General features: G+C 37.3%; 1 protein-coding gene across 7 annotated transcripts in view; it reads left to right on the top strand.

The window, feature by feature from the left end:
* ift88 (intraflagellar transport 88 homolog) overlaps positions 1-13,613 on the top strand; it is a 187,257-nt gene that overhangs the window by 117,227 nt on the left and 56,417 nt on the right. For all 7 annotated transcript variants that reach the window (XM_059964217.1, XM_059964216.1, XM_059964218.1 and 4 more), the window contains 6 exons: positions 4,854-4,923; positions 5,312-5,381; positions 6,529-6,619; positions 10,045-10,149; positions 10,676-10,778; positions 13,264-13,378. In XM_059964217.1, the coding sequence (XP_059820200.1) occupies positions 4,854-4,923; positions 5,312-5,381; positions 6,529-6,619; positions 10,045-10,149; positions 10,676-10,778; positions 13,264-13,378 (554 nt within the window). The remainder of the gene's footprint in view (positions 1-4,853; positions 4,924-5,311; positions 5,382-6,528; positions 6,620-10,044; positions 10,150-10,675; positions 10,779-13,263; positions 13,379-13,613) is intronic.

Here is a 13,613-nt window from a genome sequence, read left to right as displayed (position 1 = left end):
CGTGTTGACCCTATTTTTCTACCTCCTTTCTGGAACATGTTCATTTTATTTCATTTTCTGCTGCCCCTTTCTATTCCTGTATTCATCCTTTGTTTTGAAACACCTTTTTCTGTGTCTAGTGTACTATTCTTTACTCCATTTGTCTTTGCTCCCTTGTACTTCATTTTTCATGTCCTTTCCATCCTCTCATTCCTCTGCTTATATACTGTCCTCTATCAACCTTTTTTCATTCTGCTCTTTACCTATTGACCTTCCCCTGCCCTAACCTCATCCTGACCCTCCCTTTCTAACTTGTCCTTTCCACTCTTTCTTTCTTCCCCCTTCTCCTTTCACCACCTCTCCAAGGCTCCCGACCCATCTCTCCTCTCCTAATCTGATCCCACACATAATTCAGCTCCTTTAACCTTCATTCCATTATCTTGTTTAATTATTCAACCATTCCTTGATCTTTTAGGTTCCCCTTGAATCTTTCTTTCTGTATTATGGTTAATAAGTCAAAAAATTCTAAAGCCTGTTGTACCAGTAGATGGCACTATGATAAGGGATTGTTAATACGAAGTATTGCAAATGTCGATAATTTACCATTGCGTGGCTGAGGAATTCCATCGCAAAACACTGGAAAAAGCAGTTAAAAATTAGTTTACCAAAGATTAGCAATATTTATATTTCTAGTCTTAGTACCCAGTAGGAAATTTCTAGGCTAGTGCCTGCTTATTTCAAGAGATTGAAATAAAAATAGTAAATGCAGGAATAACTCAGCAAGTTAGATAGGATCTGCAAAAAGAGAAAGTTAACATTTTGGGTTGAAGCCTTTTCATTTGAACCTGTCATATCAAATGTACTTACCCTTTGCAATATGCTTTTCACAAAAGGCTAAATGTTGAACCCAATTACGTTTACAACTAAGGAAATTATGGCTTGTTGATTTCTTTTAAAATGGCTTATTTTTAAGAATGCTATTAATTTTCAGATGTATAAATTTTGAATCAGACAATTTTTTTTGGAAAAATTTATGGTTTACCAGTTTTTATAGAAAGTCATGCTAATTATTTGATTCTATTACTGGATAACATAAAAATTAGGGTATAATATTAAAGAAACTGTACCCTCAGCAGCAGAAGTTACTCTAAAAATCACAATAAGAAATGGAACAGAAAGAGGGTATTTTTGAAAGATGGACATACATATCGGAAACTATTATTCTCAATCTATGCAGTTCCCAATGAACTACAAATTTATCATTTCAGCATTTTTAATCAATTCCCTTGTGAAAGTTGTTATTAAATCTGTTTCTGTCACCCTCTTCAGGACCCGGATTCCAGATCACAAAAAAAAATCACCAAAAAATCCTTGTTGATTCCATTCTTTCAGTTGCTAAAACTGGAAGTAATTTACTCTATCAGATCACTTTATGAACTTTCTAATACATAGAAAATAGAACATATTACAGTAAGCATAGTACAGTCCCTTCAGCCCACAATGTTATGCCAAACTTTGCTTCCCTCCTTCATAGCCGTTGATTTTTTTTTTACTCCACCACCAACTCTGGCCAGAATTTCCATGCACCCACCATATAACCATATAACAATCACAGCACGGATATAACAATCATAACAACCATATAAAAATCACACACCACTCTCTGTGTTTTTTAAAAAAACTCTTTGACATCTCTCCCTTACTTTCCTCCAGTCACCTTAAAATTAGGCCCTCTCATACTAGTGATTTCCATCTTTTACACTTGTATGAAGTAATTTCTCATTCTCCTTTGCTCAAAGTGAAATGCCCTAGTTCACTCAAACTTGCCTCATACAAAATGCTATCTAATTCAGGTAGCATCCTGGAACTTCTCTACTGCACCCTCTGAAGTTTCCACTTCTTTTCTATTAACAGGTAACCAAAATTGAACATGTTACTCCATTTAAAAAACATAGAAAACCTACAGCACAATACAGGCCCTTCGGCCCACAAAGTTGTGCCTAACATGTCCCACCTTAGAAATTACTAGGCTTACCTATAGCCCTCTATCTTACTAAGCTCCATGTACCTATCTGAAAGCCTCTTAAAAGACCCTATCATATCCGCCTCCACCACTGTTGCCGGCAGCCCATTCCACGTACTCACCACTCTGAGTAAAAAACTTACCCCTGACATCTCCTCTGTACCTACTCCCCAGCACCTTAAACCTGTGTCCTCTTGTGGCCACCATTTCAGCCCTGGGAAAAAGCCTCTGACTATCCACACGATCAATGCCTCTCATCATCTTGTACACCTCTGTCAGGTCACCTCTCATTCTCCGTCGCTCCAAGGAGAAAAGGCCGAGTTCACTCAACCTCAAGAGTCTTACCATTAATACTATATTCTGCCATCATATTTGACCTACCAAAATGAACCACCTCAGACTTATCTGGGTTGAACTCCATCTGCCATTTCTCAGTCCAGTTTTGCATCCTATCAATGTCCCGCTGTAACCTGTGAGAGCCCTCCACACTATCCACAACACCCCCAACCTTTGTGTCATCAGCAAACTTGCTAACCCATCCCTCCACTTCCTCATCCAGGACATTTATAAAAATCACGAAGAGTAAGGGTCCCAGAATAGATCCCTGAGGTACTCCACTGGTGACTGTCCTCGACGCAAAATATGACCCGTCTACAACCATTCTCTGCCTTCTGTGGGCAAGCCAGTTCTGGATCCACAAGTAATGTCCCCTTGGATCCCGTGCCTCTTTACTTTTCCAGTAAGCCTTGCAAGAAGTGCCTTACCAAATGTCTTGCTGAAATCCATTCTAACCAGAATTATGTAGCATCCAACATTAGCTTGTGGCGCTTGAACTCAATTCCCTCTTCTAGTGGAGGCCAACGCATACTGTTAAACACCCTATCAACCTGCATGGCAACTTCGAGGGATCTTTTGACTTGGACACCAAGATCCGCCTGCTCCTCCACCCCTCTAAGAATTCTGCCATTAATCCTCTACGCTGCCTTCAAATTCAACTTTCCAAAGTGTATGACTTCTCATTTTTATGAATTGAGCTCCATCTGTTATTTCTCTGCCCAGTTCTGCATCCTATGAATGTCCTGTTGTAACCCACAACAACCTTGTATACTATCCACAATGCTACCAATTACCAAGACACATTTACTAACCCACCACTTCCTCATCCAATTCATTTATAAAAATCACAAAGAGCAGGGGGTTCCAGAACAGGTCCCTGCGAAGCACCCCTGGCCACTGTTTTCCAGGTAAAATATGCTCCATCTAATATCACCATCTGACTTTCTCTATGAGCCTACTATTAAGAACCCAGTCAAATGACTTTACTAAAATCTATACACACTACTTCCACCGCCCTGCCTTTGTCAAGTTGTTTTGTCACTTTCTCAAAGATTTTACAATCAGGCTTGTGAGGCATGACCTGCCCCTCACAAAGCTAAGCTAACTAACCCTAATCAGGCTATGCTTCTCCAAATGCTCATAGATCCTATCTCTAAGAATCCTCTCCAATAATTTGACCTCCCCCCATGGATGTAATACTCACTGGTCTGTAATTCCCAGGATTATCCCTATTACCTTTCTTGAACAATGGAATAGCGTTTGCCGTCCTCCAACCTTCTAGTACTATTCATATGGCCAATGAAAATGCAGAGATCATCACCAAAGTGTAGCAGTCTCTCCCTTCAATTCCTGTAGTAATCTGGGGTATATCATGTCTGGATCCTGGGACTTACTCATCCAAATATTTTTCAAAATTTCCAGCACATCCTCTTTCTTAACGTCGACATGTCCCAGCATATCAGCTTCTTCTGCACTGTACTTACATTTGTAAAGTTTGTTCTCACTGGTGAATACTGAAACAAAGACCTCCGTTTCTTCCTCTGACTCCAGGCATGTTTCTTCTTTTATCCCTGATTGTTCCTATCTTGACTCTAGTTATCCTCCTATTCTTCATGTAAGTGTAGAATGCCTAGGGGGTTCCTTAATCCTACTCACCAAGGCCTTTGTATGTCCCCTTCTAGCTCTCCTTCTTAAGCTCTTTCCTGGCTACCTTATAACTTTCCAGAGCCCTGTCTGATCCTTGCTTCCTAAATCCTAAGTAAGCTCCTTTCTTCATGAATAGATGTTCCCCATCTCTTGTCAACCATGGTTCTTTCACCCTACCATCCTTTATCTGCCTCAATGTAACAAACCTATGCAGAACCTCATACAAGTAGTCCCTAAACAACCTCCACAGTTCCATTGTACATTTCCCTGAGTACTGTACACCTCTACCCAATTTGCGCTCCCAAGCTCCTATCTAATATCATTATAATTCACCCTCCCCTAATTAAATACTCTCCCATACTGCCTGCTCCTACCTCCATCCAAGACTATGGTAAAGGTCAAGGAGTTGTCATTGTCTCCGAGCTGCTTACCCACCAAGTGATCTGTCCTGATTACATTTGTTGCATAGTACTAGATCCAGTATGGCCTCTCCTCCAGTCAGCTTGGCAATTTGAAATTTTCTTTTTGTCTTTCACCCCTCAAATGTGTCAATTCACTCTTCCCTCATCCCTATATATCCCTTTACTCTGCTACCTCTTAGCTTTTCTCTGTGTGGTTTGATTCCATGCATCCTGTTTTCTTACCTCCTTTCATTCCTCCCAGATTGTAATTAGTGCATCTATCCTGAAGATTAGTGCATCTGTTCTGTTGTTTATCTTAGCATGGGACTCTGACTGATGACTTTTTCTTTTCATCCATGCCATGAAACTTTTAAGTACACATTTTAATCTAGGTAATTTTATAATTTATTTTTCATTTGCTTTAAATCCACCTTCAAAGTGATTGTTGTGTATATTTGTTCTTTAAGGATGGACTCTCTGTTGCTAGACCAATGACAGCAGTGCGTGCAGCAGGCTATTCTTCTTCACTCCACAGAGGTTTGTTCAAAACGTTCCTCGGAATAATTATCAATGAGGGGATATTCAATTTATTAGCCCTTTCAGCTAAAACAATCTTAAATATACTAACAGTATTTACGATTAATCTTCAGCAAATTCCAGCAGGTTCACTTCTATATGATTGGGGTATGTAATGATCCATGTTTGCGTGATTAGGAACTTTGCAATGTTGGTCTTAAGTTACCTTTTGATAATTTATAGTGACTGCATCTCCCATCCATTTTTGTGAATAAATGGATCCAGCTCAAAACTGGTATTAATTTTTAGCTTGTTTTAAGTCATGTAAGAGGAATTAGTTTTGCCGAGAATAAATATTACTATCTTAACAGAAAGTTCTTTTCAAGGTTTCATATCTTATTTACTTCAGGCTCTGCATTTGATCCTCTTGGACAATCGAGGGGACCTGCTACTCCTCTTGAAACAAAGAATGAAGACACGTAAGTTAAAATTGCAGAACTGCTTCACCATATGTATCTTAACTTAAAGTTTCACTGATTTACTATTTTCAAGGTATGGTCCTTACTATCAAGGCCAGTATTTATTACCTGTATCGAATCTTTTTAGTGAATCAGCTTATTTCATGCTTGGTTATTAAATCGTTGATTAGTTTTTAAATGTTGTTAATTACTAATGATTAATAAATATTAATTGAATAATACAGAAAATGTATGTAACATTTTGGGTAGATTTTCATCATACTACTTGGGCTTAATGATCATCTGAATAAAGTGCACCTAGAAAACTAATTAGAGACTGATATCATAGCTGCCGCTTTTTTGCTGTTCGTGTGGAATCTGGGTATGTTTCTTTATTGGAAAGCGTTTCTTTATTGGAAAGCATTTCTTCCTCTTCAGAACTTTCTCTGCATACAATTGGTATAATTCTCAGTGGCTAGGCAGTAAACAGGACAAAGCTGAGTTGATTAAACTTTTTTTACACTCTTTTGGTTAGTAGCATTTTTGCTATTGAATCCCATTCTAGAGACATGAGCTTTCAATTCCAGAACCTAATGCCTCAGGTCTAATGCCTCAAGTGTAAAGAATAATTATAAACAAAATAACTGTACCAGAGAATAATCTGGTTGAATGTGCATTATTTGATTGTTTTAATTTATTCTGTATTGTATTTTGTGTTCTGAAAAATAAGATGTGTATATATACTTTCCCAATAATGGAATCTAATATTAGGAAAGAAAATGATTTCCATTTATTAATATTATAGAATAAATGCAACATAGGCTTATATGTATATATATATACTTGCTGCTAGAAATTAGGCCAGTGCATTTGACCAGATGCCCATCCTTTTGCTTTCAATTGGTTTGTTTGCAATTTTGCAATGGGTATAATTAATAAAAAATTGCACTTATATTTCTTTGCCTTGGGTTACTTTTATTTAATCACATGGTCTTGAAGATATTTCTGAACACCTGTTTTAAAAACATGTTATAACTGTCAAATATATCAATATAGTTTTGGATGATTTGCTCAAAAAAGTAATAAAAGCAGGACATATTTATTTGTTGGAAATTAATTTCTTATCTTAAAAATTTAATTCTATATTTCTTATATAATCTTTTTCTAGGCTAGAAGAAAAGGTTAAGAATTTGGAAAGGACAGTGAATGAACTGATAGAAGAAAGTTGCATTGCTAATGGGCGTGGTGATCTACAGTTGGTAAGAATCTTGCGTGTTAAAATTTTCTACCATAAACAATGTTGATTGGGAGAAAAAGACAAATTGATCATTAAGTTCATGTTTCACATTGATTAGACCTTTTGATCAGAAAAAAATCATTCCTCTGAAACATAAGGGGAGACAAAAACAAAAAAATGAACAAAAAGTATTTTGACAATTTTCCCCTAATACAGGATGGGACAAAATTCTATATTTCAAGCTGTGAGGTATGTTCTAAGTAATAAATAGAGCAATAATTCTAGACATGATTTGATATGATTTAGCAGTAAAGATTTGTTTTCTTATTGGAAAGGTATTTAACTCTTTTTTTCAGAGATTCTTGGTCCAAATTCTGCTGTATGAGTTCTGGATATGGAATTGGTTAATGCAGTGTATAAAATATTGTATGAGAAACGGTATGCTTTCACACAACATTTCAAACCAGGATCTCATGTGTTCATTTGGATGTTGAATGTCAAAATTTATCCTAATCAAGATTCTTGAGAGGGCCCTGTTCTATCCCAAGTTACACACACTAAGATGGTGGAGGAACTCAGTAGGCCAGGCAGCATCTATGGAAAAGAGTAAATAGTTGATGTTTCGGGTCAAGACCCTTTATCAGGACTATCCCAAGGTACTTTTTTTCTCTTACAGTAATAGACTTGGTGAATCTCTTATGGTTCTCCTTTACTTTATCTGCCAAAGCTTATCCCATTTCCTCATTTTGCCCTCACTATTCCTTCTTAAGTATACCCGTATAAGACCACAAGACATAGGAGCAGAATTACACCATTCAGTCTATCGAGCCTGGTCCTCTATTTGATCACAGCTGATTTATTTTCCCTCTCAACATCGTTCTCCAAACTTCTCCTAGTAGCCTCTGACACTCTTACTAATCAAGGACCTTCCAACCTCCATTTTGAATGCACTCAGTGGCCACTTTATTAGATACCTCATTGCCTATTAAAGTGGCCACTGGGTGTATGTTTGTGGTCTTCTGCTGTATCTCATCCACTTCAAGGTTGAGTGTCCACAAATGGTCTTCTGCTCATTTGAATTTCTGCTATCTTCCTGTATGCTTGAACTAGCCTGCCTATTCTCCCCTGACCTCTCTCATTAACGAGGCATTTTCACCCACAGATCAACTCTCTGGATTTTTTTTTGTACTATTCTCTGTAATATCTAGACTATTGTGCATAAAAATCCCAGGAGATTAGCAGTTTCTGAGAAACTCAATCCACTCCATCGGATACCAACAGCCATTCCACAGTCAAAATCACTGAGATCACATTTCTTCCCCATTCTGATGTTTGGTCTGAACAACAACTGAACCTCTGGACCATGCCTGTGTACCTTTATGCATTGAGTTGCTACCAGATGATTGGTTGATTAATTATTGCCTGATTAATGAGCAGGAACCTAATAAACTAATACCTAAAAAAAAAAGTTGCCATAGCTTTTATATGCAATGATTTGCTCACCACAGCCATCTGTGGCAGTAATTCCACAGATTCACCACCCATTGGCTAAAGAAATTCCTTATTTCTGCTTTAAAGGGACATCCTTCTATTCTGAGGATGTGCTCTCTGATCCTAGACTCCCACTATTTAAAATCTTTTGGTAGGTTTTGATGAGATTCCCCACTCTTCATTCTTATAAAGTCTAGTGAGTACAGGCCCAGAGCCATAAAGTGCTCCTCATACGCTAACCCTTTCAGTCCATGGATCATAAACCTCTGCTGGACCCTTTTCAATGCCAGCAGGTCCTTTCTTAGATCCAAAACTGGTCACAATACTTGAAATATGGTCTGACCAAAGCCTTCTAAGCCTATGCTTTTTATATTCTAGTCTCTCAAAATGAATGCTAACATTTGCCTCTTTCTACTGATTTCATCTGCAAATTAACCTTTAGGGAATCCTGTACCGTAACTTCCAAGTCACTTTGCATCTCTGATTTCTGAATTTGCTCCCCAACTAGAAGTGTATGGTGATGCATTTTCTATCATAGTGCATCATCATACACTTCCCAATGCTGTATTCAGCTTGCCACTTCTTTACCTATTCCTCTAATCTGTCCACTTACACACTCTTGACTTCTACAACTCTACTTGTCCCTTCACGTATCTTTGTATCATCCATAAATTTGGCCACAAAACCATCAATTCTGATTCCAGATCATTTAAAAAGTAGCAGACCCATCACTTACCCCCTGCAGAAAACCACTAGTTACTGGCAGTCAGCCATAAAGGCTCTCGTTATTACCGTACTTTTCCTTCTGCCAGTCATCCAGTATGTTAGTGTGTTTCCTGTAATACCATGGGCTTCTATCTTGTTTAGCATCCTTATGTGAGGCTCTCAGTCATATAGATGGAGAGACTCAGGTTGTTGAGAACCAATTCAATTTAAAAATTTTCGGCTACCTGGGATCCATTTCTTGCCTACTTAGATGAGGCCAGGGGCAGATGAACAATATCCCCCCCAGCTAATCTTTCATGGCCCTCATTTGAGACTGATGTTTAGCACTTTTGAGCAGTCTGTACAACAGGCATCCCTCTAATGTTATATCCTTTTTTTTGCTCATTTTATTTTCACACACGTCTGAGTTTATGTGTTCTAGTTGATTTTATTGTATTTTGAAAATGAAGTATTAAAAAAAAAATCTGTCATGAAGGACACGCACTATCCAGGCCATGTGATCTACTCACTTTAAGGTACAGGAGCTCGAAGGTGCATTTTCAATGTTTCTCTTTTCCCCACCAGATTTCTGAACAGTCCACAAACACTATTTTGCAGTCTTTTTGCACAAAATTTTATATATTCTTGTTTATAAATATTGCACTGTACTGCTGTTGCAAAACAACAAATTTCACAACAGTGATAATAAATCTGTTTCGGCCTGAAAAAAAAATACTTCTCCCTGTTGAAGGATTTCAGTTGTATGCAATTTTTTTCAACACTCAACTGAATTTGGGGAGGGTGGAGAGTGGATAGGTAACACAACTGAGGGGATGGAATAGATGGATCAATAGATACTTTCCTTTGCATAATAATTAGTATGTTTGAACATTTTTCCCATTTACTAGAAGTTTCTATTCTTGAACAATTTCTTTCAGTGCTTTTGCCTCAGTGACATTGAAATTTACACTTAATTATGTTTTTTTTAATGGTTTGCTTGACCCCTTATAAGGCCATTTTGGTTTCTTCCGTAACCACCCTCGCTAAGATGCAATGGATTTCATCCTTGTGTATTTGCCAGTGTCTCTCTACCTGGTGGATTATGAGTACTTGGATCAGACTGTCCCTTTAATATTTTTTCTTCATTTTAAATATTTCAGGTCCATATTTTTATAGTACCTAATAAATCTAAACATGTACAAAAGCTGTTAGATTTTCAGTTCTTTTACATGTTTGAATTCTTTTATGCAGGCCTTAGAAAAAGCAAAAGAAGCAGGGAGGAAAGAAAGGATGCTGGTGAGACAGAGAGAGCAAACAGTATCAGCAGATCACATCAATCTGGATCTTACTTATTCGGTGAGTTGGATATTGAAAGACTACTATTTTCTTAAGGTGTACTTCAAGATTAAAATCTAACTCTAATTTTAATACACATGGCTTTTTTACCAGAATGAAGGTTTTCTTGTAAATACAAGCATTTAATTGAACATTTAAGAGCATCTTCAATTACTGAAGATATTGATATCTCGGTAACTTCACCCAGATACCTGGAATGTACTATCTTAGAACAGAGTTGAAACTGGGATGTTAATAGCATTTAGTAAGTGTTTAGATTAGGCATAGAGGGCTATGGACCCTTCCATATAATATTTAAATGGTTAGTGTTAGTGTCACTGAGTTGAGCGTCAGTGTCCTGTTTCCATGCTATATGCTCGTATAATTCTGTCTTCAAAAGGAGTTAAATGAATTTATTTGGTTGTTTAGGAATATACTATTGGAGTTGTAATAAAGTAAAATGCAAAAAAGTACTTTTGAAATTATAATATTTTCACAAGGTATTAAGTTTTCCCATTATATGTGCTTGTGGCTATATTTTCTATAGGTTCTTTTCAATTTAGCCAGCCAGTATGCAGCCAATGACATGTACGCAGAAGCATTAAATACCTATCAGGTGATTGTAAAAAACAAGATGTTTAATAATGCAGGTAAGATAATTTTTTTAAAATATATGTCATTTACTGCATGTCTGTATAAAATGTACACATTAAAAGCTGTGTCATTGTCGTGATGATATGAAACCACAATAACAGTTGGAGAAATTCAATATGAAACAAAACAATCTGATTGCTGTACGTCCTAGCTTTCTGGTGGGTTGGTAGATGGATTGATAGGAGAAGCAAGAGCCAGGTGTTACGTTAGGGTAAGAACTTACAAAATAAAAGCACACAGTGATAGTGCAATACAGAAATATAGTTAATGAGAAGAGGTGTGTAACAGGAAGAGGCAAAGCATAAATGATAAGAATACAATAATGCAGTATAAAGGGTTAAAGCAACAAGTCTAGCTGCATCACCATGGCAATTACCACTGTGAATAAAGCATGACAAGCTCCCTGTCCCTGACAGCCCGCGTCCTAGGTTCCTAAACAAAGTGGCCAAAGGAGTGGTGGATGCATTGGTTGCATTTTATTCAAACAAATTGCAAATCTAGAATCTATGCTAAGAAAGTTTCAGAGGGATAAGATGTAAGCATTTGGAAAGATAGGGATTGATTAGATAGTCAGCATTGCTTTATGCATGGGCGATCATGTCTCACAAATTTGATTGAGTTATTTTGAAGAAATAACCAAGAAAGGTCGATGAAGGCAGGGTGCTAGACATTGATATGGACATCACTTAGCCCTTTGAAACTGTGCATTGTGATAGCTGCTATAGAAAAATAGCTCACATATAATCTAGAGAGAGCTAGCTAATTGGATAGACAATTGACTTGACGATAGGATGCAGAAGGTGATGGTGGAAGTTTGTTTTTCCCGACTGGAAGCATGTGACTTGTTAACTATATCAATGATTTGGATGACAATGTACAAGGCATGGTTAGTAAGTCTACAGAAAACACTGGTGTTGTTGACAGTGAATGTCATTACAAGGATTTACAGTGGGTTCTTGATCAGCTAGCTAAGTGGGTTGAGGAAAGGCAAATGAGTTTAATTCAATAAGTTTGTGGTCTTGTATTTTTGGAAGATGATAATGGTAGGAGTTTTACTGTGAACAGTTGGGTCCTAGAGAGTATTGCAGAATAGGGGGACATTGGACTACAAGTATATGGCTCCTTGTTATAGGCATGAGGCCATTAAAGCTGGAAGGATTGCAGAGGAGATTTATGAGGAAGCTGCTAGGACTTAAGGGCTGAGTCAATGAAAGAAGATCAGCAGATTGGGAGTGTTTTCATTGGAACATAGGAGAATGACGGGCGAATTTATGGAGATACATCAAATTATGAGGTACAATGTGCAGTTTTTCCCAGTGTTAGGAAATTAAGAGCCAGAAATTATAGGCTTAAGTTGAGAGACAGGAGATTTAATAGGAACCTGAGGGGCAAATTTTTCAACCAGAAGATGGTGAGTATATGGAATGAGCTGCTAGAGGAAGTGATTGACTCAGCACATTAACAGCCTTTGAAAAGTAGTTTGACAGGTACATAGATAAGAAACGTTTAGAGGGATTTGGCCAAGCATGGGCAAAAAGAACTTCTTTAAATGTGTACCCTGGTTAGCAAAGACAAGTTGAGCTGAGCAAGCTGCTTCTCTGTTGTATGACTGTATGAAGTGTAATGTGGAAATGTGAAGTTATCACTCTGGTAGGAATCGAAAACTGAAATGTATTTCAGTTATGTGAAACCAATGAACGCTGGTGTCTGGTCACCTCAGATAAAAAGTGCATGGGTTAGCATCGAAGTTCAGTAAACCATTAGTGCGGTCAATAAAACATTGGTCTTTATTACAAATGAGATGTAATACAAAACTAGGGAGATCTTGTTCCCACCAAACAGGGCTTTAAACAAACTATACTTTGGAGTCCTGCAGAAGAGAGAGGTTACTTCTATTGGAGCAAGTTATTTAGTGGGTTTGAAGGAGTAGATTCTGACGGTGTTTGGGGAAATTCTAAGACCAACATTTCCTACTGAAATGTACTGCAGGCTTGGGCTAAACTGGATTATACACCAGCCAATGATTTAAAATGTCAGCAGGAAAAATAATTATCCCTGAGGCATCTGTCATTGTCATCATATAGAGATGTACCTTTTAATTAAGGAGCATTTTTACCTCTTCTGTAGTCTGTTGTCATCTTTATCTATCTGAGTAATCAAATGCAGATTTTGTCTAATGAATAAATCAAAACCAAGAATATGTCACCTTAAAATTAAACTTCTTAAAAAAATACAGAAAAGAATTCAAATGAGGAGTATGAAACATGAAGCACTTTCTAGGATATGACAGGTATAATATTAATTTATATACAATATTTAAAGGATATCGATGAAAGCATTAATTCAAAAGAGCTGCCCTTCTTAGTAAAACTGCAATAATGAAATTGACTTCTCCTTTTATAAAAATTCAAAAGATTAAGCATTTTAGTATGTGCCAGTGGAATTTTATTATTTCTTCTAAATTATAAAATTTTCTGATAGGTCGGCTGAAGGTAAATATGGCAAATATTTACTTCAAACAAAGGAATTATCCTAAGGCAATAAAATTTTATCGAATGGCACTGGATCAGATATCAAGTTCCCACAAGGAGATGAGGTGTGTACGAGTGAAACTAAAATGTTGAAGCAGTTCTTTACCTAACTGCCTGGCAACCCATATGTAAAGATTGACTATTTGCTTTGTCCAATTTTTCCTGAACCAGGAAATGTTGACTTGATTTCTCTTTGTGGTTCACTGTCAGAATTTTGGCTGATAACCCCTCTGTGAAGTATTTGATGCTGATACCCTTGTTCCTCAGCTTAACTATACTGGTCGATTTCCTACCTTTTAT

Source organism: Hypanus sabinus, chromosome 3, assembly GCF_030144855.1.
Source record: "Hypanus sabinus isolate sHypSab1 chromosome 3, sHypSab1.hap1, whole genome shotgun sequence".
In the NCBI taxonomy this organism is placed as follows: Eukaryota; Metazoa; Chordata; class Chondrichthyes; order Myliobatiformes; family Dasyatidae; genus Hypanus; species Hypanus sabinus.
Note: the sequence above shows the minus strand (reverse complement) of the source record. Positions and strands in the feature narration are given on the sequence as shown.